The sequence below is a fragment of the Marmota flaviventris genome, chromosome 15 (genome assembly GCF_047511675.1).
Source record: "Marmota flaviventris isolate mMarFla1 chromosome 15, mMarFla1.hap1, whole genome shotgun sequence".
In the NCBI taxonomy this organism is placed as follows: Eukaryota; Metazoa; Chordata; class Mammalia; order Rodentia; family Sciuridae; genus Marmota; species Marmota flaviventris.
In genome coordinates this window covers 2007670-2031355 of record NC_092512.1, presented here as the reverse complement: position 1 = coordinate 2031355, position 23686 = coordinate 2007670, and the positions used below count along the sequence as shown (strand labels likewise).

Below are 23686 nucleotides of genomic sequence, written 5' to 3'. Positions count from 1 at the left end.
GCCCCGAGGAGCCGCTGTGGCTGAGAGAGGGTGCGGAAAGCAGGGTGGGCGCCGTGGGGAAGGGGCTCGGCTGCACCCTGGTATTGGCCGCCTCTCCTGCAGTCTCTGTGCGAGGGCAGCAGGCAGGGAAACCAGGGCTCAGGTCGGGCCTCACCTCTGCCCTCTTCCCTGAATGGCACTGGGGCTCTCGGAACCTGTTTCCTCACCTGTGGCGGAGGCCTTAGGAGGTCCTCCACAGGGGTCCTGGGGACAAGGAGGGCAGTGGGTGCCAGGGGTAGCTGGCCACGCCTGCTGCTCCCCTCCCCTCTGGTTGTTGCTGCGTACTGCAAATTCTCAGGAGTGAGATGAAGGACACAGTGCCTCTCGGTGCCTTGCCCAGCCTGTCCGCGCGTGTGACTGCACCCTAGGGCCTGTTGCTTTGGTCCCAATCTACATCAGTGGCCAGGGAGCTGCCTCAGGCCACCCTGTGGTCCTGTTGGATGACAGGCTGTGATGGTCCCACATGGCTGTCACCTCCTTGTGTGCGTCAGCTCTCCCTCTTCCTCTGAGGACCTCCTGGGGTACCTGCCATCAGACAGTGACCTCTGCCCCAAGCCATTGATGTAATGCCAGATAGCCCCCGAAGCTGCCCTGTGTCCTGGGCCAGCGAAGCCCTGCGCCCTGTGGAGGAAAGACGGGGGCCAGGTGCCGGTGCTCCCCAGGGCTCTGGACTGGGAGGAGCCTGGGAGAGGCCCTGGCTCCCTGCAGTGGGCCCAGGAAGGCTTGGTGCCTGCTGGGTCCCTGGCACCCCGGGCGGTGCTCAATGGCAGCTCAGAGTTTGTGGCATGAAGGGAACAGGGCTGGCCCTGCCTTGGGTATCGGGGTGGAGAGTTAGGCACAGAGCCACTCCTGCGGGAGCTGTGCGTGGGACCCCTGTGCTGGGCAGTGCACGTCCACCTGAGAAGGGGAAGGTCTCCCCAGGCCTCATCCTGCGGCGCTGTGAGCTGGACGAGGAGGGCATCGCCTACTGGGAGCCCCCCACCTACATCCGCTGCGTCTCCATCGACTATCGCAACATCCAGATGATGGTGAGTGCCGCCCTGGCCCAGGGCTTCCTCTGCCTGTCCCCATGACACACCCACCCTCTGGACATGAGGCAGGGGTTACAGGGGCCCTCCAGGCCTGGGAGGCCCCTGGCACCTGCCTAGACATGACAGCAGTGGCCCTCTCCATCCTCCCCAGACCCGGGAGCACCTGGCTAAGGCTCAACGTGGGCTGCCCGGGGAGGGGGTCTCAGAGGTCATCCAGACACTGGTGGAGATCTCCCAGGATGGGACCAGCTACAGTGGGGACCTGCTGTCCACCATCGATGTCCTAAGGAACATGACCGAGATCTTCCGGAGGGCCTACTACAGCCCCACCCCTGGGGATGTGCAGGTGGGCTGTCAGAGGACACCCAGGGGGCGGGTGCCTGGGACAGTGGCTGGAGAGCCATCCTGGACCCCAGTTAGAGGCTGAGCCGCAAGCCTTGGCCCCGGTTGGGACTGTGACCCCCAACCTGTGATTGAGCCTCAGGCCTGGTCCCAGCCGAGCTCTGGTCCTGACGGCAGCCTGGGCCAGGTCCTGGTCACACACCAGTGCCTTCTTCTCTCTCACTGGCCCTTTGTATTTCCAGAATTTTGTCCAGATCATCAGTAACCTGCTGGCAGAGGAGAACCGGGACAAGTGGGAGGAGGCCCAGCTGGTATGGAGGGTGTGGGCAGTCTGTGCGCCTGGGCCCCAGACCAGCCCTGGGTGGGGCCTCCTGTGGGTGTATGGCTTTGGGAAGAAGCCAGTTTCTTCATGGGAAGGACAACAGCTTGTCCTGTGGGCTTGGTGGCAGGCAGGAACCAGGTGACCTCATGCTGTGTGGCCAGAGGACCTGGAGGTGGCAGGAGCACCTAGCAAGAGGTGCAAGAGCACCTAGCCTTCTGTCCTCACAGGCCGATCTTGAGTCTGCCTCTGCGCCTGTCCCCAGGGCAGTACCTAGCATGGGCCCAGAGACGTGCCCCCAGCCTCGGACCCCTTGAAGTCCAGCAGTCCCTCTGGGTCCCAGCAATCCTGTCTGCAAGTGGGGGTGGAAGCCAGAGGTCACTGGCAAATGACCGGCAGGACCCAGAAGAAGAAGGAACAGCCAGGGGAGGGGGAGGCCGAGGGAGGGGGCGTCACCCCCGGGAGCACATGCTCCCCTAGCTCCGGCTGCCTTCCCCAGATGGGCCCCAACGCCAAGGAGCTCTTCCGGTTGGTGGAGGACTTTGTGGATGTCATTGGCTTCCGCATGAAGGACTTGAGGGATGCATACCAGGTGACAGACAACCTGGGTAAGCCGCCCTCACTCGGCCAGCCCTCTGTGTCCTGCCCTGCAGCTCCCTGCTGGCCCTCCGCCTCAGTCTCCCACCTACATAGAGAAGCAGTGGCCAGGCAGCCCCTGCGACCCTCCTGGCCAGGACGGGAACCAGTTCTGGGCTGGCTTTTGTCTCCGAGCTCTGGGACCATCGCATTGATGATGGGCACCCTGGGAGGTTCCAAGTCCCACCAGGAGCACACAGCCAGCCTCTTGCCTGAAGCCCTGAGTCCCGGGCCGGCTCCCCCTGCCCCAGCCCCACTCTGCCCTGCAGCCCCAAGAGCACCTTGTCAGGGGCCTGAACTTCCCTGGCTCCACGGTGAAGGCTGAGCCTCGGTTTCCTTTTTAAACATGGCATGATCCTGGGGTCTGTCTGGACAGGAGGTGGGGAGCCACGGAGATCAGCGGGGCGCCCTGGAGATGAGCAGCCGCTGTCTCTGCAGACACACAGATCACTCTAGTTAGTCCGTGACTTCCTGTCTTAGGTCATGGTCCCAAGCCTGCCCAGCCCTGGTTAGGGAGCCTCCCATGGGGACCCAGGAGGGAGCACCGGTCCCAGCTGTGATCTCGAAGCACCCAGGAGGAGGTGTCCCCTCCCTGGGGTCCACCTTCAGTGGCGTGACGAGGCTGAGCTTTGCTAGGGCCCACGGGTCCCCCAGCCCCTGCTGCTGTCCTGGCTGCAGCCCCAGAGCTGCCCTGGCCAGGCGGGTGCCTAAGCTGGAGGCGCAAATGCTGGTCTCTGCGTGGAGCTCAGGACCTCAGAGCTCAGTCATCTCGGGGAGGCCCAGGCGCTTGGGAGGCCACCTGTCAAATGCGGTCTGTGGCCCCAGCCTGCGTCACCATCCCAAGGTGTTTCGCTTCCCACGAGGTGTTTTCCTGAGTTACAGGTGGCCCAGGGCTTTTGTGTGGCCACCCAGAGACAGGTGTGGAAGGGAGCTCTCACCCCTCCTGGCCCAGCACTTCACAGAGGTGCTGGCTCGGGGCGCCCCCCATGGCCCATGCCCTGGAGGGGCACTGACCTGCGTCTGGCAGTCTGCCCCGGGCCTGCGCCATTCAGAGCCAGGCCTTGGTCACCACGGGAGGCCCTGGCCTCCTCTCAGTCACCATTACCTGGACCTCCCACGCGTCCCGAGACCCCGTACACCCCACCCCTTTCTGTCCCTCTTCCCATCTCCTGAGCACTTGGGACCCCCCACTCATCAGCAGAAACCACCACCCCACGGCCCAGCACCACCCAGCGGGTCCCTCCAGGGGCAGGAGCTGGCTTCCTCCCAAAGCCCTGGGACTCTGGGAGGGGTGGGCCAGGCCCTCCTCCCTCCTCAAGGCTCCTTCCAGATCATTCTCTCCACCTGCTCCCAGCTGGGAATCCAGGTGCTCAGACCCCAGGACCCGGGGGGAGCCCGGGGTAGCTGAACTCCTGGTACCCTGTGGACCTTTGGGGACCCAGTTTCACCCATGTGCCCCCCATACGCTAACCCGGGGGCATGCCCTGGTCCGGTCAGCCCCGGTTCCTGTGGGCAGTCCTGCATCTTCCCTCTGCTCACTGCAGCTGCCTGTCCCCGTCACTGGCCCTGGCTCCCAGCTTGGTCAGTCCCGTGCCCACAGAACCACTGGCCCCTCTGGCCCACAGTGCTTTCTCTCATGAGGTCCTACCTCCCGGTCACCCTGACCTTTGTCCTCCACGTGCTGCCCCCGTACCCCCCATGGTGCGCCTTCTCCCAGGCCCCACCCAGGCATGCCCATGAGAACTGGAGCCCTAACAGAGGACCTTCTGCCTTGGCCCACCCACCCCAGCCTCCTTCACCGTCTCCACTCGCCCTACCTACCAGGTGCCCACCCAGCCAGGTGTGTGTCCTCTGCTCTCCATCAGGGTCATTGGTGATGTCCACCATAGAACCCTGTGGTCAGCAAGGCATGGTGGCACATATATACAATCCCATTGGCTCGGGGGGCTGAGGCAGGAGGATTGCAAGTTCAAAGCCAGCCTCAGCAACTCAGTGAGGTCCTGAGCATCTCAGCAAGGCCCCGTCTCAAAATGAGAACAACAAGGGCTGGGGTGTGGTTCCCTGGTTAAGCACCCTGGGTTCAACCCCTGGCACCAAAACAAACAAACAAAAAGACCCTTTGGTCAGCTCGGTGCCTACTGTGTTCTGGGCAGCTCCAGGCTTCGGACTCCTGGCCACCTCCCCTCCCCATTTCCTCTCCCCCTTCTCCACTGGACATCAAACCAGCCCTTCCACCTCCCACTCTGGACCGTCCACTCCTGCCTGGCTGGTCCCTGTCCCACCTGAACAGGTGGGGTCCAGGCTCCAGGCCTTCCTGCCCCACGCTCTCTCGTGCCTGTGACTCACCTTCTCAAGGCCTTAAAACCACACAGGGTCCGCAGGTCCAGGGTCCAGCATCCCCCTGCAGCCTGGCCCTCCCTGGCTCCAGCTCAGGGCCCTGCTGCCTGGATGTCCACCAAGCTGGGGCTCCTGCTCCCGCTCCCTGGCCAGGCCAGAACCTTGAAGTTGCCCCTCCCCTGGCCTGCATGCCTCGCCTGCTGCTCACTGCTGGACAGCACCATCTTTGAAAGGGTCCCGGGAGCACCCTTGCCCTTTTTCTCCCTGCCGCAGCAGGACTGGACCCTGCCTGCTGGCCTCACTGCCCTGCCCTCTGCCCTTACCCATGGGCTCCAGCCGAAGGGCCTCTTCTTCCTCCTCCGTGTTCCAGGATGTGCCCCTCCTCAGCCACCAGGTCTATCCAGAGCTGCCCCAACGGGAGGACTCCCCCACTGCCCGGCAGGCCCTGTCGTATCCACTGCTGTTGACCCAGGAGGGGTCTGTCTGTCCACTGCTGCCCCTCAGGCTGCACACCAGTGCCCAGCACAGGGCAGGTGCTCTTGGAGGGGCCTCATGAGTGACGTCATTTGCTTGCAGCATCCTTCTGAAACAGGGGGTGGGCTGTCTCTGTCCCCAGGGTGACCTCAGAAGTCCAAGGAGGGCAAGGCCAAGCCAGTGAGGTGAAGCCAGGGTGTGCAGACAGGGCCCACTGCCCTGCCACCAAGCAGTGGCACCCGGTGGGCCTGGGTTGGGCTGGGCAGGGCAGGGGCAGCCTTGGGGGCCCCAGAGCCCTAGGATGGCCCCAGAGGTTCTAGTGCTCCCCGAACTCCACATCTGTGTGACCGCCCAGGCTCAGGGACACCAGGGCGCAGTCAGTGGCTGCCTGGGGTGGGATGTGGGAATGAAAGGGGTGCAGTTGTGACGGGTGGGAGGCTGCGCCCCGGGGCTGTGTTCTTGAGGCCTGGGTTGACTGTGGCAGCCTTCCTTAGTGTCCTGAGAAGGGGTGTCCACCTGCACAGTGGACTCACAGCAGGAGGGTAGGTCACAGACTTGGGGCTAGTGGGCCACGTCCCGGGAGGGAGGCAGGGGCGAGTGGCACCTGGCTCCCTGTGGATCCTCCATGGGACAGAGTCTGGGCAGGGTCCCCTCTTGGTTCTTACTCTCTGGGGCTCGGGCCATACCTGCTGCCCCTTCTGCTCCCCGTCTGTGACCCCATGGGGGCTTTCCCGCCTGAGAGTGCGGAGCCGTGTGCGGCCAGCGTGTGTGGGGCTGGAATCTGCAGCTCCTGTGCCCAGGGCTGCAGCAGGGACTGGGAGGTGGCAGCTGGATGATGACCCATGCCCCCAGAGCCCTGGGCATCTCTGTGCCATTGTCCTGCTCCCCAGGCTGAGGCTTCTGGCCACGTGACCTTCTGTCTGTCCTGTCCCCTTGCCCTGCCCCAGTCCTCAGTATCCACAAGCTTCCGGCCAGCAGTGCCTCGGACATCAGCTTCCCCATGAAGGGCTGGCGGGCCACGGGAGACTGGGCCAAGGTGCCGGAGGACAGGGTGACTGTGTCCAAGAGCGTCTTCTCCACAGGGCTGGCAGGTGAGGGCCTCCAGGGCAGGGGCTGCTAGGGAACTCAGGCCCCAGAGTTGGAGGACCTGTCACCTGAGCAGTCCCTCTGGGGCCCAGCTCCCTGCCCCGAGGGGCAGCGCTGCTTCCTTGTTACTTCCTGGTGCTCTGGAGTCCATCCCCCTGCAGGGGGACAGTGCCTGGGGGTCACCTGGAACCCCGGTGGGCTGAGCTAAGTGACCGGTGGACCAGCTCTCTGCGGGGTGGGGGCCTGGCTGGACTTGTGGGGGCAAGGGTCCCCATTCCCGGGGGAGAAGCGAGTCCTGCCTGCCCTGCAGCCCTCGGTGTCACTCCAGGAGGGCGCAGCTCTCCCTCTCCCACAGGGGACCCAGGCAGTTGCCCCAGGTCCCAGCCAGAACTGTTCTGGGTGGAAGGGCCTCCCTCGGCAGGGCCTGCAGATGGGCAGGGCAGTGGGCCCAGGGCAGCAGGCAGCATGGGTGGGGTGACCGTGTGCTTCCTTCCAGAGGCCGACGACACCTCCGTGTTCGTGGTGGGCACTGTGCTATACCGGAACCTGGGCAGCTTCCTGGCCCTGCAGAGGTGGGCAGGTGGGGTGGACGAGCCCTCCACAGGAGGCGTGAGGGAGCCTTGGGCGGGTGGGCTGGCTTCGAGGGGCCAGGAGGGCAGAGGCCCGGAGCAGGGGTGGAGGGGCCAGCTCCTGGGGAGGCCGGGCTACAGACCAGCCCCTGACGTTGCTGCTTCCCACCAGGAACACCACAGTCCTGAACTCCAAGGTCATCTCGGTGACCGTGAAGCCCCCGCCTCGCTCCCTGCTCACACCCCTGGAGATCGAGTTTGCCCACATGTACAACGTGAGTGCCCCCGCCCCCGCGTGCCACTGACGCCCTGCACGTCTGTGCTCAGGTTTCTTGGGTCTTCACCTGAGAGTGAGCTGCGATCATCCAGTGCAGCTGGGGACACTGTGGCCCAGAGGTGTGGCGACTTGCCCGGGGTGGCACCACAGCTGGACGGGGGTGCTGAAATCGAACTCTTGCCTCTCCCGGAAGCTGCTCTGAGGTGTCAGCCACGGCTGGGGGCTGTGGTGGGGCCCAGCCTCCCCTTCCCTGGTTCCTGACTCCCCTGGAAAGCCCACTCCCCTCCATGTTGAGGGTGCCCTTGAGCTGGGAAGAGTGAGGGGGGCCTGCGCAGGAGCCTGGGGCAGACGGCAGGCCTTGCCCTGCAGGAAGGCCTCTGCAGTTCCCGGGCCGAGAACCTCCTCCCTGGGCACCTGGGATGGCACTGGGTTCCAGCGGCTGCTGCTGTGTGACAGGCAGGCCCTGCCTCCCTGGTGGAGCCGTGGGGTGCCTGGCCCCAGAAGAGCAGCTGTGACTCCAGGGAGCCCAGGCCCCAGGGGGGTAGGATCAGAGTTCCCGCTGCCCCATGGCCTGTTCTGGATGGGCTGAGGGCCAGGACCCTGGGGTCAGGTCACCCAGGTCGCCCACACAGGATAGGGCAGTGTCAGCCACAAGCCCCAGGCTGGGACTGTGGGAAGCCATGGGAGAGCTCTGCCCTGTCCTTTCCAGCTGTGTGACACTGGGGTCTGCTCAGCCTCTCTGTGCCTTCGTTCCCTTATCAAATGATCAACAGAAAGGGCTAGGTAAGGACTGAGCACCTGACCTGGGCCCAAGGGAGCCAGCTGTCCAAAGCCACACTGGGTGGGTAGGTGGGGCCAAGGCAGACACAGTGACCTTGGGCCAGCCCCATCTCTGCTCTGGGTCTCAGCTTCTTCCCTGTGAAACGCAGTCTGTTGGGTGACCTCACGGGCAGGATGCCCAGCACACCCTCGGGTGGATCAGGCAGTGGCCCTCTGGAGGGGGCAGTGGCCCTGACTCCCCTCTTCTCTCCCAGGGCACCACCAACCAGACCTGTATCCTGTGGGATGAGACAGATGTGTAAGTTCTGGGCTTGGTGGCCTTGGGGCTGGAGGGCTGGGGGACTCACTGGAGTGAGGTTTTAGGTTGGGGGGTCGCCATCCCCTGTCCACCTGTGTTCTGGCAATGTCCTCTGCTGCTCCCTGCCCAGGCCGCCCCCGCCCCCTTCCCAGGGAGGAGGGGCACCTGAGCCTCCCTGTGCCCAGAGCGGGCCAAGTCCTGGTGCTAGTGTGGGGGTGGGCGCCAGGTACTGGGAAGCCAGGACTGCTGATACGCAGCCCAGGGAGAATGCAAGCGACGGGGAGGGGCGCGGGCCCCGGGGTCCCCAGCAGTGTGGGTACGGCCATGGCCTGGTGCTCAGACCCTCGTCGACCACTCTGTAGACAGCAGCCGAGCTTGGCCCCTGCAGAAGCAGAGGTTGGAGGTTGTGCCAGGCCTGGCGCTGCTGGGCGGAGATGGCCATCACTCACGGGGGCAGGGGCCGAGGCGGGTCAGAGGACGTGTGTGCAGGGCCAGAAGAGTGCTCCCCAGAGCCTGGAGATGCAGTCTCAGGAGCAGGACAGAGAGGGCTTGGCGCTGGGCCCACAGGACTCAGTGTGCGCCGGGGACGGTGCGATCCGGAGCTGTGGCTGGCGCTGCCCGCACCCCTTCCCCAGGCCGGGCAGCGTGTAGTGCGCTCAGCCCACCCCCAGGGGCTGGCCGTACATGCAGCCGTCCTTCATGCTGTGGCTGGACACGCAAGTCCTGAGTGGCTGGTGGGGAGAGGAAGGGCGTCAGGGAGGCAGAACCACAGCCTCAGCCTGCAGTTTGCAGGGCACAGAGAGCCGGGAAGGGCAGACAGGATGCGCATCGGCAGAGGGGAGGCCGTGGTGGGGCTGTTGGGGGACTGATGGAAGCTGATGGGGGATGGGAAGTTGTCTACCCACCTGCCCACCTTCTGACCTCCAGGACCACTGCTGGGTCACTGCTGTACGAGGTCCCAGCCCTCAGCTTCCTCCTGTCCCCAGGGGGGAGGCCCAGGGGAGTAAACAGGCCAGTGTAAGATGTTGAGTCACACCATCTGCCAAAACGTGAAGCAGAAGGGTCTGTGGCAGAGGGGCGTTTGGGAACAGCATTGTGACAGAAGAACAACTGTGCAAAGGCCCTGTGCCGGGTGTGTGTGCAGGGCCAGGCACGCTACCTCACCTGCCTGCACCCGGCTCCTCTGGTCTCTCCTGCGAGGATCTGGAAGCTGAGCTGTGACACCTGACGGCTTGGGAAGCCACCAACCCTGGTTGCTGTCGGATAGCTTTCTTTGGGTTTTCCAAGTGGCATAAGCTCTTTGTGAAAAAGAAGGTGTCAGGAAAAGATAAAGAAAGGTATCCCTATGCTTTCAGTCCCCAAGTGGCCACCTTTGGACTTGGTGAAGTTTTGGGGGTGGAGATGGTGCTGCTGCTGCAGGCCCCTCCTGTCTGCCCCGACACTGGCCCAAGCCCTGCCCCGAGCCAGAACCCTCCCTCAGGGCTGCTCACCCACCACCTGCTGCAGCTCCGGGACACCTGCCTGCCCTCCAGGCTGGCCCGCCTGGGACAGAGCCTTCCTGCTTTGCACTAGTGCACTGGAAACCAGCGGCCTGCAGGACAGCCATGCCCACATTTCTGACAGTTCAGGTCTGAGTAAAAGACACCCTGACCCAAGGTGGCCAAGGAGGACCTGCTGGGCAGCTTTGGGCAGATCCTCCCCAGGAACCTCAGCCCCGCTTCCTGTGGCTGGAGTCTGCTTGCTTCGGGGCAGGAGTGTGAGCAGCAAGAGAACCATGGTCAAGCCTCTGGGGCGCTGGGCATTGGCGTGGCCTCTGCCTGCTCCTTCTCTTGCAGCTGTGGAGGGATGCTATGATTTGCCCACCACCCCAGGTGGGCTGTACCCCCAGGCACCAGAGAACTAGGCCATCACAGGTCTGGGCGTCAGCAACAAGAGGAGGGTGCCCAGGTGGCTGTGTGTAGCCTCTCCCAGCTGGGCCTGCCCTCTGTGCACCGTCACTGAGCATCGGGGCTCTGTGAGGCTTGTGGTCCAGCAGAGACTCAGGGTGACAGGCCTCTGTCCCAGCATGGGACAGCAGAGTCTAAGAGGGAGGGCTGGAGGCTGGCCAGGAGGGGCAGGATCCAAATGCACTTTCCCCTGACCCGCCTCACCTGTCGGCCACTCCTGTCCCTGGGCACCAGAGAGCAGATGGGGTCTGTGCCAGTGTGTGCCTGTGTCGTGGTACACACAGGAGGAGCCCAAGGGCCTGGGAGGAATGCTGTGCGCAGGGAAGGCTTGCACAGGGTGCACAGGATGCACATCTGTGACCACCAGCGTCAAAGGGACCTCTCAGACCCATAAAGATGAGGATCCTATCCAAACCCTGACCTTACTCACAGCCCAGATCCCAAATCAGGCAGAACCTTTAACTGGCCACACACTGAGCCTGACCCTATTCACACACTGAGCCTGACCCTGATCACACACTGAGCCTGACCCTAGGCACACACTGAGCCTTGACCCTGATCACACATGAGCCCTGACCCTGGACACACACTGAGCATTGACCCTGATCACACATGAGCCCTGACCCTGGACACAAACTGAGCCTGACCCTAGACACACACTGAGCCTGACCCTGATCACACATGAGCCCTGACCCTGGACACAAACTGAGCCTGACCCTAGACACACACTGAGCCTTGACCCTGATCACACATGAGCCCTGACCCTAGACACACACTGAACCTGACCCTGATCACACACTGAGCCTGACCCTAGACACACGCTGAGCCTGACCCTAGACACACACTGAGCCTTGACCCTGATCACACATGAGCCCTGACCCTAGACACACACTGAGCATTGACCCTGATCACACATGAGTCCTGACCCTAGACACACACTGAGCATTGACCCTGATCACACATGAGCCCTGACCCTAGACACACACTGAGCCTGACCCTGATCACACACTGAGCCTGACCCTAGACACACACTGAGCCTGACCCTAGACACACACTGAGCCTTGACCCTGATCACACATGAGCCCTGACCCTAGACACACACTGAGCATTGACCCTGATCACACATGAGTCCTGACCCTAGACACACACTGAGCATTGACCCTGATCACACATGAGCCCTGACCCTAGACACACACTGAACCTGACCCTGATCACACACTGAGCCTGACCCTAGACACACACTGAGCCTGACCCTGATCACACATGAGTCCTGACCCTAGACACACACTGAGCATTAACCCTGATCACACATGAGCCCTGACCCTGGACACACACTGAGACTGACCCTGCACACACACTGAGCCTGACCCTGATCACACATGAGCCCTGACCCTGCACACACGCTGAGCCCTGACCCTAGACACACACTGAGCCTGACCCTAGACACACACTGAGCCTTGACCCTGATCACACATGAGTCCTGACCCTAGACACACACTGAGCCTTGACCCTGATCACACATGAGTCCTGACCCTAGACACACACTGAGCCTGACCCTGATCACACATGAGTCCTGACCCTAGACACACACTGAGACTGACCCTGCACACACACTGAGCCTGACCCTGATCACACATGAGCCTTGAACCTGTTCACACACTGAGCCCTGACTCTGATCACACATGAGCCTGACCCTGGACACACACTGAGCATTGACCCTGATAACACATGAGCCTTGAACCTGTTCACACACTGAGCCTTGACCCTGATCATACACTAAGCCCTGACCCTGGACACACAATCCCCCCTTCTTGAGCCCTGACCCTGATCACACTCTAAGCTCTGACCCTGGACACATATTGAGCCTGATTCTGCTCACACACTGAGCCCTGATCCCAGACACACACTGAGCCCTGACCCTAGACACACACTGAGCCCTGACTCTGATCACAAACTAAGCCCTGACCTTGGACACACAATCCCCCCTTCTTGAGCCCTGACTCTAATCATACACTGAGCCCTGATCCTGGGTACACACTGAACCCTGATTCTGATCGCACGTGAGCCCTGACCCAGAACACATACTGAGCCCTGACTCTGATCACACACTGATCCCTGACTCTGGACACACACTGAGCCCTGACTCTGATCACACACTAAGCCCTGACCCTGAACACATAATCCCCCCTTCTTGAGCCCTCACTCTAATCATACACTGAGCCCTGACCCTGGATTCTACTGAGCGCTGACCCTGAGGACTGGCTGAGCCCTGCTCCAGGTCTCAGCTGGAATTACTTATACATGTTCACATGCGTCATGTATGTGTCATGTGCTTGCAGAACCACCTCCTCTTCTAGCCACATGCAACAGTCGACAGTGTGACACACTAATCTTGGAAGGAATGTGCCGGAGGCTCCCACCCCCAGTGGAGTCCTGACCCTAGACACACACTGAGCCTTGACCCTGATCACACATGAGCCCTGACCCTGGACACACACTGAGCCTTGACCCTAGACACACACTGAGCATTGACCCTGATCACACATGAGCCCTGACCCTAGACACACACTGAGCCTCACACATTCCCGGCACACAGGGCTCAGCAATTCCCTGCAAAAACACAGCAGGCTGTAAAAACTGGGCCTAGGAGACCCTGGAGTCCCTGCTGCCCTTCATAACCCACCTTCCTGGGTGCAGTATCCTGGATCACCCGGTCTGCAGCCCTGGCCTGGCAGCACAGCCCAGGGGCTACCGCTCTCCCACACCCCTCCTCCAGCCTGGCCAGTGCCACAAGAGCCTGGCAGTGGCAGTTCTGGGTGGGAGACAGGGAGCAAGGGGGTCCTTGCAGAGTGCCCAATGGTCTAAGCCAGAGGAGGCCACTCACGCTGTCGTACACCCCCTTACCGTCCCCCAGTCATGTGAGTTTGACAGGGGCAGTGGCAGCCACGTAAAGCCTATCAGTACCCCAGAGGTGGGGCTGCCTCTTAAGGACGAATAATGGTTTCTTAGCAAGTGGTGGCTGGAAGACCAGGAGCAGGAGCAGGACCGAGGGGTGGGCGCGTCCCTGGTGGCAGCCCTGGGCAGTGGGCATGAAGGTGGAGGCTCAGGAGCACAGGGCGATCCCTGGACAGCTGGTGGAGGAAGAGTCAGGTGTCTGAGTGAATGACGGGCGATGACCAGGAAGGAGGGCAGGTGGGCTGTGGATGGTGCATGGGTGCACGGACGGGGCAGGTGGGAGTCGGCTGGGAGACAGTGGGGAGCTGGGGAAGGAGCTGTCAGTCTCCTAGGGCTGCCTGACAGGTGACCCAAATTCCCACAGACGGGTGGCTTCAGACAGCAACAGTCTGTTCTCCCTCCCCCAGCTCGGGAGGCCGGGTTCTGACCGCAGCCTGGGCAGGGCCACCTCCCTTCGAGGCTAGGGGGAGCTCCTTCCTCCCTCTCTCTGCTCTGGGCTCTTAGGGGTCCTGATGTCCCTGTTTGTGGCTGCCTTGTGGCAGTCTCCCCTCTGTGTCCGTGTCCTCCCTCTTCTTGTGAGGACATCAGCCCCTGGATCTGTGGCCTTCCTTGAGCTCAGTATGATTCCTCTCTAGACCCTTAACCCAGCTACCCCTGCAAAGGCCCTGCATGGAAACCAGGCCACACCCACAGGGGCTGGGGTCAGGGTGTGGCCGTATAACGAGGGCACACTAATCAGCCTATTGCAGACCAAGTGGAGCCGTGGGTGGCCCCAGGACAGGCAGGTGGAGCTGGTGGAGGCCCACAGCCTTGGGAGTCCTGCTCCTGGTGCTGAAAGGACAGCTCCCTGCGAGCTTCACGCAGACATGCTCCAAGGATCCTGCAGTCTTTTAAGCCCTTTCAAAATCCAGAATTTTGCAGAACATAGAAGTCAGAGCCGGCAAGATCCTCCGGGACCGTCTGCTCTCCTCTTGAAAAGTGGTTCAACTGAGGCCCGGCGTGAGGGCTTTTTCTGGCCAGGGCAGCGGCCTGAGGGCCTCATGGTGATTCACCAGCATGTCTGGGCTGTTCTGCCAGATGCAGCCCCTGGGAGGGCTGTGGGAGGAGCCAGGTCCCCCTGTCTGCTCCTGGCCATGCACACATGGACTTGAAGGCTCTGAGAAGCCCTGCAGTAGGCTCCTGTGCCCTGGGCTGGGAGGCTCCCTAACTCGGAGCCTCCTGTTCTGTCACAGGCCTCCCGGGACCTGGGGGCAGAGCAGACGGGCTGGGCTGGCAGAGGGTATGGTCTGTGCCACACCTGCTCCTTCCCGAGCCTGACCCTGATCCAGACACACTAGGTCCTCCCTGTTTGTCTGTCTGCCTGCTGGTCCTGCATTAGCCAGTTTTACAGATGCAAAGACTGAGACCCCAGAGCCCAGGGGCAAGCCCAGAGCTGCCGTCACCCTGTGGATCTGTGCCCTTCCTACTCCTGCCTAGACCTCACCTGCCTGGCAGAGGGTCCAGGCCAGGGGCACTGTCCAGAGGGACCCTTCCAGGATCCCTGCCCATGAGCATCCTGGTCCCTTTAAGAGCCTGGCCCCTCCCCTGCTGTCCTGGTTCCCTGGGAGAGGGCAGTGAGGGGGCAGGCGGGGGCGAGCGGAAGGCAGACTTGGCAGGGTCCCCAGGTAGCTGTCGACAGCCGTTTCCAAGCCTGATTTCTCCCACACCGGCTGGTTCCTGATGGGGCAGAGGAGGCAGTAGAGGGGGGCAAGGGTGGGGACGGGCCCGGCACAGAGGCCTCTTTGGTAGCCGGGGAAGGGCCTCCACACGGTGGCGAGCCCGGGAGAGGGGAGGAGAGGATGTGCTTGGCTTCCCCCACCAGGTGGGGCTAGGGGCCAGGAAGGATGGAGTGCCACTCAGTGAGACCACCTTGGCTGGCCTCTGCCCCAGCCAAGCTCCTTCCCTGTCCATCTCTGCAGTCTCCCTCTAGTGGTCCTGGGCCTCTGAGCTGGTGGAGGCTGCTGGGAGCTGGTTCTCGCTGCATTCTCCTTGCTGTGGAAGGGCTGGGGCAGGCTGGAGAGCTGGAGGGACTGGACAGGGACAGGCACCCCGGCTAAAGGCTGCTCACGAGTGCCTGCTGCCTGGCAGGCTGGCAGCCCTGGCTGAGGCAGTGCCTGAGGCTCCGGAGGTCCATAGCTGGGGCAGGACTCTTGCTGCCTGGCCTTGCCCTGCCTGGCCTTCCTGTGCCTGCCCTGGGCCCTCTTCTCCCCCAGGCTTCATCTTCCTACACCCGACCGCGCCCCTCTCTCCCAGTGTCAACCCCCGTCCACAGTCAGTCCATGGGACTGCTCCCAGTTTGTCCCCCAGAGGACAGGGCTCAGGCGCGTCCACATGGTCTCCTGGTGTGCAGGAGTGGGAGTGGGCTCATCTGAAGGGCCCCTCTGGGCATGGGGGGCCCACTCCCGGTTCATTCTTTCACTCACTCCCCAAGCACATGGGGCTTGCCTCCTGGTGCCCCTACGTGCCACCCACTGGACAGGATAGCAGGATGCCCACCCCTGGGGAGCCACACCTCCGTGGGTAGGGGCCCTGTGCAGGGAAGACCAGGTGGTGCCGAGCCAAGAGGGACACAGGGTGTCTGATAGCTGGGCCCCCAGCTCAGGGTCTGTGACTGTCCACGTCAGCTCTGCAAGCCCAGGCCTGTCTCCTTAGGGCCGGAGCACCCCCTCCAGGGCCAGTGTAGCAAAAGGGACAGTGTCTGCACTGCCCAGTCCAGGGAGGTGCCACTCGCCCCAGCCTGGCGCCTCTGAGACAAGTGCAGACTGCTGGCTGCCAGCAGGCCGGAGCTGCCCACTTCCCTCCCCCATGCCCTCCCCACTGCACACTCCTCCTCTGTCCCCTCCTCCCTCCTCCCCCTGTCCACTTTTCCCCTGCCGCCCTCTCCCTCACCGCCCCCTCCCCAACTCCTTTCTCTTTCTAGAAAAAGCCCAGCCTCTGCGTCTGGCCTGTGGCAGTCCCCATGAGGTGTGGCTGGGAGGTGCTTCACACTGGAGGAGGGACGGGGTGGCAGCAGAAGAGCCTCCCTCCCCATCTCCCAGGGCCTGCTCTCCAGGCCCACTCCTCCTGCCCTTGTGCTGGGTCTTCCACCTAGACACTTCCTGTCCACCCCCAAGACGGTGCCAGGGGGCAGGACGGCCAAGTCCCAAGTGCTGGCCCTGCTCCTTACTAGGGGACCATGGGCAAGCTGGCCTCCACCTTGGGTCTTGGTCTCTCCTCTGTAGACAGGGCTGCCTCCATGTTGGACAGCATGCTGGGGACTTCTCAGAGGACACAAGGGGTGGGTGGGAGCTGGGATGACTGGGAGGGGTAAGGAGAGCCCACTTGGGAGTAGGGTGCAGCGCTACAAAGTTCAGCATATGCAAAGGCCCAGAGGTGGGAGCCAGGAGGCAGGGCCCCTGTGGGCCTGGACTCCTGGACAGCCCCTGCCCATGTCCCCACCCTCTTTTAGATGCATGTGAGGGAACTGTCTGGCCTTGGGGTGGGATGTGGAAGGAGAGGGCTAGGCTCCTGCGGCATCTCCTCTCGGCCAGCCCAGACAGGCAGACCGCAGGCAGGACACGGTGAGGACGATGGTGGGACTTCCTGCAGAGCTGGGCCTACCCACACTGCCAGGGGCATGACGGGGACCCACAGACCTGAATGCTGGTGATGGTGGTTGCCACACTAGGATCCATCCTTGTGACAGTCACGACGCTGGACCTGCTGAGGTGACAGTAGTGGTGATGATGGGTTCATGTGAAGTTACTCATGGTGGAGGTGACGTGCTGACCATGGGGGAACAGGTGGTAATTGTGTCCTTGGGAGGGACAGTCATGGTGGTGGCAGTGGTAATAATTGTGCTGCAGATGCTATGGGAGGTAGTGACGGTCACAGTGCTGGTGACTCTTGTATGAGTTGGTGCTGATGGTGGGGACGGCATTGCTTCTGATAACACCATGATGCTGCCGTGGTGTGGGCGGTGCGATGGTGGGGGGCAGGGAGGGTTGTTGGTGTGACGGTGGTGGTGGCACGCTGCTGCCGTTGGCCTGCTGCTGATGTGTGGTGGTGGTGATGATGATGGTGCTGTCAATGTGATGACGCTGTTGTCACCAACGGTGGTGGTGGTGTTGGTAGTGGTGACACAGTGGTAACGACTGGTATTGGTGATGTTGGTGAGTTGCTAGTGGTGGTGACTGTGGAGTAACGATGTTATTTATGATGGGTTACCATTGATGATGGTGTAGTTATTGATGGTGATAGTGAAGGAGATAGTGTTATTTATCTGTGTTAATTTTGAAGATGCCTTTGGTAGTGGTGATGGTGGTAATAATGGTGGTGTTGTTGATAATGTAATGGTGTGATGGTGGTGACAATGGTGACACTATTGTTAATACTATGATGGTGATGATGTTGATGGTGGCAGTGGTGGTGGAGGTGTTGATAATGTGATGGTGGTGGTGATGGTGGTGGTGGTGGTGATGATGGTGGAGGTGTTGATAATGTGATGGTGGTGGTGATGTGGTGGTGACGATGACAGAGGTGTTGACGTGATAGGGGTGGAGGTGAGAGTGGTGGTAGTAATTGCACTGTTGACGTCATCGTTGATGTATCTGGTAGTGGTTTCAGTGGTGTCTGTGAGAGTAGAAATTGGAACACAGATGTCGGAGGTAGGCTCAGTCCAGGGGAGTTTGCGGCTGCACACCCCCGTGCAAAGCAGGACCCACCCATGGCACAGCTAATGAGTCAAATTGCAGCAGACATGTCCACATGGGCCAGGCCGTGGGAGAGTCAGTGGAAAGCAGAGGAAGCGCTCCGGCACGCTGCGGTCTGGGAGGGCACCCTGGAGGAGGCAAGGTGGGCTACTGGTGAAGATGGGCTGGAGCCAGGGGTGTCCTGTGGGGGTGCCCCACGTCCCGTGCTCTGGCACAGGCCAGGCCAGGACGTGCTTGCTGAGTCAATGTACCCCTTGACCTTCCAGCTGGGGACTAGGGGCCGAAGCATGATGGGGTGTGGCTGTCTGGTCCCTGGCCCTGCCAGCAGGGGCAGGTGACAAGCAGGTAGAACGGATGGGACCAGGGCAGCAGGTGCGAGTCGGAGTGAGGCGGGGCCAGACGGGCTGGAGACCCAGCAGGGGAGTGGGGTGGCAGGACCCAGCTCCCTGGTCCAGACTGCTCTCTTTCTGGGCCGGGAAGCCCAGTGCCCAGGCTTTTCCACAGCCTTGCTCTGCCTGGCCCCCTGGCCTGGGCTCTGCGCCCTGCCTGGGTGGGTGGGTCAGGAGCAGAGCCACTGGACCCAGTGTGGAGGGGTTCCAGCCCCAGGACAGGTCTGACTCAGAGCAGCTGGTGCCTGGCAGGAATTGGGAGATTGGCATCTGGCATGGTGGGGACATGAGAAGCCCTGGAGGCCTGGTCACAGTCTGTGGTGCTGGGAGAAGTCCAGATACAGCCAGCACTGGGAAAGGCCCTGAGCACCAGGTCCATGGAAGGGCATGAGGCCCGAGGACGCGTGAGTCTCACCTGGCAGCCACACTGGAAGCCACCCAGGTCCCACAGGGGTCCAGACCTCAGGGTTAGAGGTCACTGGCAAAGGTCTCCTTAGGACCAGGCCTTGAGCCAGAGGGGAGGGGGCTGGGCGTGGTGTGGGAGGGCTCCTGCAGGAGGCGGGGGGGAGGGGGCGGCTGCACACAGAGGCCCTGAGGCCCAGACTGACCAGGCCTGGAGGCAGGAGAGAGCCCAGGCAGGCCAGCCACCCCAGCTCGTTCTGGGCATGCCTGGGCACACCGGGCCTCCAGTGGGCTGGCCTGTCCAAGTTCAGGACCGAGGGGGCCACACGCAGCAGGGGGGACTCAGAGCAAGGGTGCAGGCCTGGTCATCCAGGCAGGCTTCTCAGGGAGGTGACAGCAGCCTCTATCTGGGTCAGCAGTGGGCAGGCTTGGGAGGGGCGCGCCGATGGGCGAGTTGGCAGAATGGGGGTATAGAGTGGAGACAGAGCAGGGGGCTGATGCCAGGGGCACGGGAGGAGGCGTGCTCAGGAAGGATCTTGAAGGCCAGGGCTCCCCAAAGGCCCTGCCAGCAGAGGCACCCTTCCCACTACCTGCCCAAACACTGCGGTCCCCTGCTGGGTGCCCGTGCCCACTCCTGGCTTCTCTCTGCCGTGTGGGAGGGCACCCCATGAGTCATTCACACTGGAGTGTGAATTAGCCCATCAAATCCAAGGGGACCCTGACAGTGTGCCGTCTCATAATAGCACCTGCTCCGTGGGCCGGCCGGAGCGTCATGATGTAGCCCAGGCCCTGGCTTGGTGGGTGGGTGGGTGCTGGCTCTCAGTGCACCCTCTGTGTTCCTGGCCCCAAGGTCTCTTACGCATGAGCCCCGTGTGCTGCCCCACGCCCCAGGTTCAGGCAGGGTGCGTGCCACTGCACAGGTGGCAGCCGAGCCCCAAGGGCTGAGGGGGAGGGTTTCGCCCAAGGATGGAGGTCAGGTGTTGCTGCCCACTTGCTTTCTGGGGCTGCAGTGGGATCGCCAGGGACTGGGCAAGCAGGGGTGCCCCTGGGCTGACTGGCCAGCCGTGGTGATCCTCTCAGTCTCCCACGGCCTTGTCCCCTGCCTGCCTGGGCCCTCTGGGAGGTGCCTTGTGGGCAGATGCTTGAGCAGAGGCAAAGGGTCGACCCTCTCCCCTGGCCAGCGGGCAGCACCCTCTCTGAGCCACCCTCACCTGAAACATTGGGAGGAGGTTGTGGACCTGCCCTGGGGGCTGGGGTAAATGAGGATGGGGTCTCACGGGTTAGGGCCATGCTGGGAGCTGTGGCCTCCACTGGGTTTGGAGAAGACTGCTGGGCGGATGGGCTGAAGGGTGCCAGGTTCTCAGCCGGACGGTGGCTGGAAAGAAGGTCAGATGAGGGGGCTTGGGTCCCTGGGAGCAGCGTGGCCTTTGACTTGTGAGGTTTGAAGCACAGGACATACGGTGTGGGGAGGCCTGGGGGAGAGCAGGTGGAGGCCAGGGCCAGGGCCAGGGCCACAGCAGCCCCAGCTCCTTTTCTGGTCCTAGACCCGCTGAGGGGAAGCGGGTGTGACCCAGATTCCTCAGGCCTGGGCCCAGGAGGGGGGACTTGGCTCCATGACCCAGATACTACAAGTCTCTGTAGCTCAGAGAAGAGGTGGCCAATGGTCTCCCACATGTGGAAGCAGCCGCTGTGTGCACGAGAGGGATGACCTGCCTGTGTTGCGGGGATGGGAACTGGTGCCCCTAGAGCAGGAAGGATCTCAGTCAGACTTAGGGAAGAGCTTCCAGCTTTTGAGAAACAGATTCTGTTGAAAAGAGGCAGGCTGATGGCTTCTGACCTTCCTCAGGCGGATGTGTGTCTTAAGATGCACGTGAAGGCCCTCATGTCCACCCCCACCTCTGTCCTCAGCTGAGGTCCAGCACTGCAGGGAAGATGTGGGTAACTCCTGAGAGGCCTTCATGGACCAAGTTCTTTTCCCAGCTTAGATGGGCCTGGGCCAGGTCACCCCTCTGTCCAGATTCCAGGTCACTCTTAAGGGTGGCTTTCCCATCCGTTGACCAGGGCTCAGGGATGCGCCCTGGGTGGGCGACGCGTGGGACCTGGAATCTAGGCCTCACTGTGGCCTCGCTGTGTGGCCTTGGACGGCTGGCCCTTCTCCGAGTGGCGGTTTCTTTATCGACGACGCTGCCCACAGTGGGGTGCATGGAGAGCCTCTGTGCAGAGCGAGGCCATCGTCCCGGGGCCAGAGAGGGCCCAGAGATGGGCCTGTCCTGGAGCTGCATGTGGGAGACTGTGGCTGCTCCCCTGGTGCACGTTGCTGGACCTGCTCTGGGGGTGTGAGAGGCTGAGGGCGGGGCACAGGGCTGTCCTGCAGGGTCTGCTTGGACCTCAGCGCCCCTGCTCTGGGTCCATGCAGCTTACAGAGTGGTCAGCCCTTGACCATCTCCTGGACGGGGATGGGGACAAATGCCTCCTCTGCCCTCCATGGTCTGCACTGTAGGGTGGGCAGCATTTCCTCGATGCCAGTGGAGGCCCTGGGCCAAGCACGGTTCCCAGGCTGTGGACCCACCAGTGCAGCTGGGAGCTTGTGGGCTGCGACCCAGGCAGTCCAGCTCCCCACTGCCTCAGGGTGCCGTCCTCTCAAAGTCCTCAGGCAGGCCAGGCGGCCTGGAGTCCAAGCAGGAGGGCTGGCTAGTGCCCAGACCTGGGCTGTGCACAGCAGAACAGGGACTTGAACTCGACATTGGCTGGCCAGAGTCCTACCCTAAGAGCAGCCACAGACTGCTCTGGACAGGCCTAGCGGCCACCACAAAACCTGAAACACAGCACCTGCCTGTCTCCTGTGCTGGCTGGCTGTGTCTGATCCGCCACCCCAGGTCTGGGACTGTTGCCTCACCATCGCAGACACTAGGGGCTCAGTGGCTCCTGCTTGGAAGTGGTGGGGGGTGGAGGGAGCTGGCAAGGGGGCCATGGCTGTCATGTCTGAGTGTGACCTTGGGAAACCTCTGGCAGGGGTGCAGGACCTGGGGTGCCACTCAGAGCTCCAGGATTTCCAGGGACTCTGCTCCCTCCTTTCTCCTTCGTACTCTCCGATCCTGTCCATTCAGTGGTCAGCAGGACGTGCGCTTTTCTCAAGGAGAGAGGACTTCTTAGGGGCATCCTGTGTTGCGCATCAGGGCAGCAGGCCAGGGGTGAGGCTGCTTTGAGCAGGCCAGCTCCTTGGCCTCCATCCCGGAGCCTGGGGGCCTAGGGTCAGTGCTGAGGCTACCTTTTGGGGCCAGAGGCCCAAAAGCTCAGACAGAGTTGTCCCTGGAGCCAAAGAGCCTCCAGGTCCAGGCCTTTCACAGCTTATACATCAGCATTCGTCTAGGAACAGAGAGGTCCTCAGACAAAGGAGCCTCTGGCCTCCAAACCCTGCCCCAGAACTTGGCCTTCCACATGGCCTTTCAGGGTGAGCAGGCAGGCCAGAGAGGGGAGGGGCCACACAGCCCAGACTTAACCCTGTAGAGCCCAAGGCTAACTCCTGGGCCCTCCTCCCCACCTTGAGCTGCCTCTGACTTGAAGACACTGTTTTGTTTCTCTGGAGCAAATCCTTCCTTCTGAGCCTCAGAGAAAAGTGGATGCTAAGGATGTCCTCATCCTTGGGGGTCCTCTGCCCACTCAGAGCATGTCCCTTCTCCAGTGCCTAAATCACAGAGGTCCTGCTGCTGCTTCCCTCGACTGCTAGCAATAGGAAAGGAGCAAGGTGCAGCCACCCAGAGCTGATGGGCACAGCTCAGGACTCTCAGATGCCCAGAACTGCCATCCACCAGCATACACTCAGGCATGTCCAACCCCTACTTTAGAGATGAGGGAACCGAGGCCAGGGGCATTAGGCAACCTCTCAAGGCCATGCAGCAAGGGTGCAGCCTAGGTGCGGGGTTGATTGAGAGCCAGGTGTCTGAGGAGCACTCTCTGGGTACGCACACCCACTTGCGTAGTTCTCTGGAATCCTCTGGGGAAGAGTAGCTGGACAGAGCATTGGTCCACAGTGTAACTGGTCAGGTCCCTTTGGGGTCTGGGCTTTGAAGTCCTCATTGGTATAGTAGGGGTGGGCTAGAGACCCCCTGAGACTGGAAAGCACCTGTAGCCCCATCACTGCTGGGTGGCAATGGGTTGAAGTTGCAGCTGGCAGGGAGAAGACCCTGGGTTGTCTTCTGAAGCCCCGGTGCAAGTCCTGGATTGGAGTGACTTGGGGAGGGCTGAGGCCTTTCTCTGTGATGGGTTCAGATGACCCCCTGCTGCAGCTCTGGCAACCTCAAATTCTCAGGGTGCATCCCATCCCCTTCACCTGCTGGGCAGAGCCTTGGGGTCAGGACAGGGGCTCAGCCCAGGCCAAGGTGTGAGGGTTGGGTGCTGGGGGGCTGGACAGAGGGCTACCAGGAAGGCTGTGGGAAAGTGGCTCCGGGAGCATGAGAAGGGATAAGGGGTGTGATTTGTGAACAGTTCCGTTCCTGGTGGTGCACAAGAACCTGTCAAGCCCTTTGCTTAAATGAAAACAGGGCAGGGCAGGCCTAGAGAAACAGGGGGGCCGATCTGATCCAGAGGGGAACTTCCAGCTGTGGGCCACCTCTCGGCAGGAAGGCTGAGTTCCGAGATGAGCGGTGGACACCAGGGGGACTAGGCCTGGGAGAGGTGGCTGCGGGGACGAGGCAGTCCCAAGGTCACCAGATCCTGCGGGCGCCCTAGGCCTTGGGGCCGGGGCGCTCTGGAGCGGCCCCTCGCCGACTCCAAGAGCGCCCCCGCGCCCCTGGGTTCGCGCCCCGCCGCACGTGTGCCCTGCGCCCCTGCGGCCCGTCCTCGCTCGGGGCGCCCCTCCCGCGGGCCGGCGGGGGCGCGGGGCCGCCCGGGCGCGGGGCCAGCGCCCGCCCTCCCCGCCGAGCCCGCGCCCCGCGCTCCCGCGGGCTGCTCTCCGCTCTCGGGCGCGCGGCGGGCGGGCGCAGAGGCGGCCATGGGCGCCCGGGCGGCGGGGCCTGGCGGCGGCGGGGCGCGCGCGGCTGCGGGCGCAGGTGCGGGCGGCGGGACGGGCCGGGCGCG

General features: G+C 62.5%; 1 protein-coding gene across 4 annotated transcripts in view; it reads left to right on the top strand.

Moving 5' to 3' along the window:
• Positions 1 to 23686, top strand: part of Adgrb1 (adhesion G protein-coupled receptor B1) — a 62537-nt gene that overhangs the window by 12791 nt on the left and 26060 nt on the right. The window contains exons 9-16 of one of the 4 annotated variants that reach the window (XM_027949254.3): positions 961 to 1067; positions 1222 to 1416; positions 1655 to 1723; positions 2231 to 2339; positions 6126 to 6269; positions 6761 to 6836; positions 7006 to 7108; positions 8145 to 8188. In XM_027949254.3, the coding sequence (XP_027805055.3) occupies positions 961 to 1067; positions 1222 to 1416; positions 1655 to 1723; positions 2231 to 2339; positions 6126 to 6269; positions 6761 to 6836; positions 7006 to 7108; positions 8145 to 8188 (847 nt within the window). Of the gene's footprint in view, positions 1 to 960; positions 1068 to 1221; positions 1417 to 1654; positions 1724 to 2230; positions 2340 to 6125; positions 6270 to 6760; positions 6837 to 7005; positions 7109 to 8144; positions 8189 to 23581; positions 23659 to 23686 lie in introns of those variants that run through there. The other 3 variants (XM_071602400.1, XM_071602401.1, XM_071602402.1) reach the window with 3 other exon arrangements.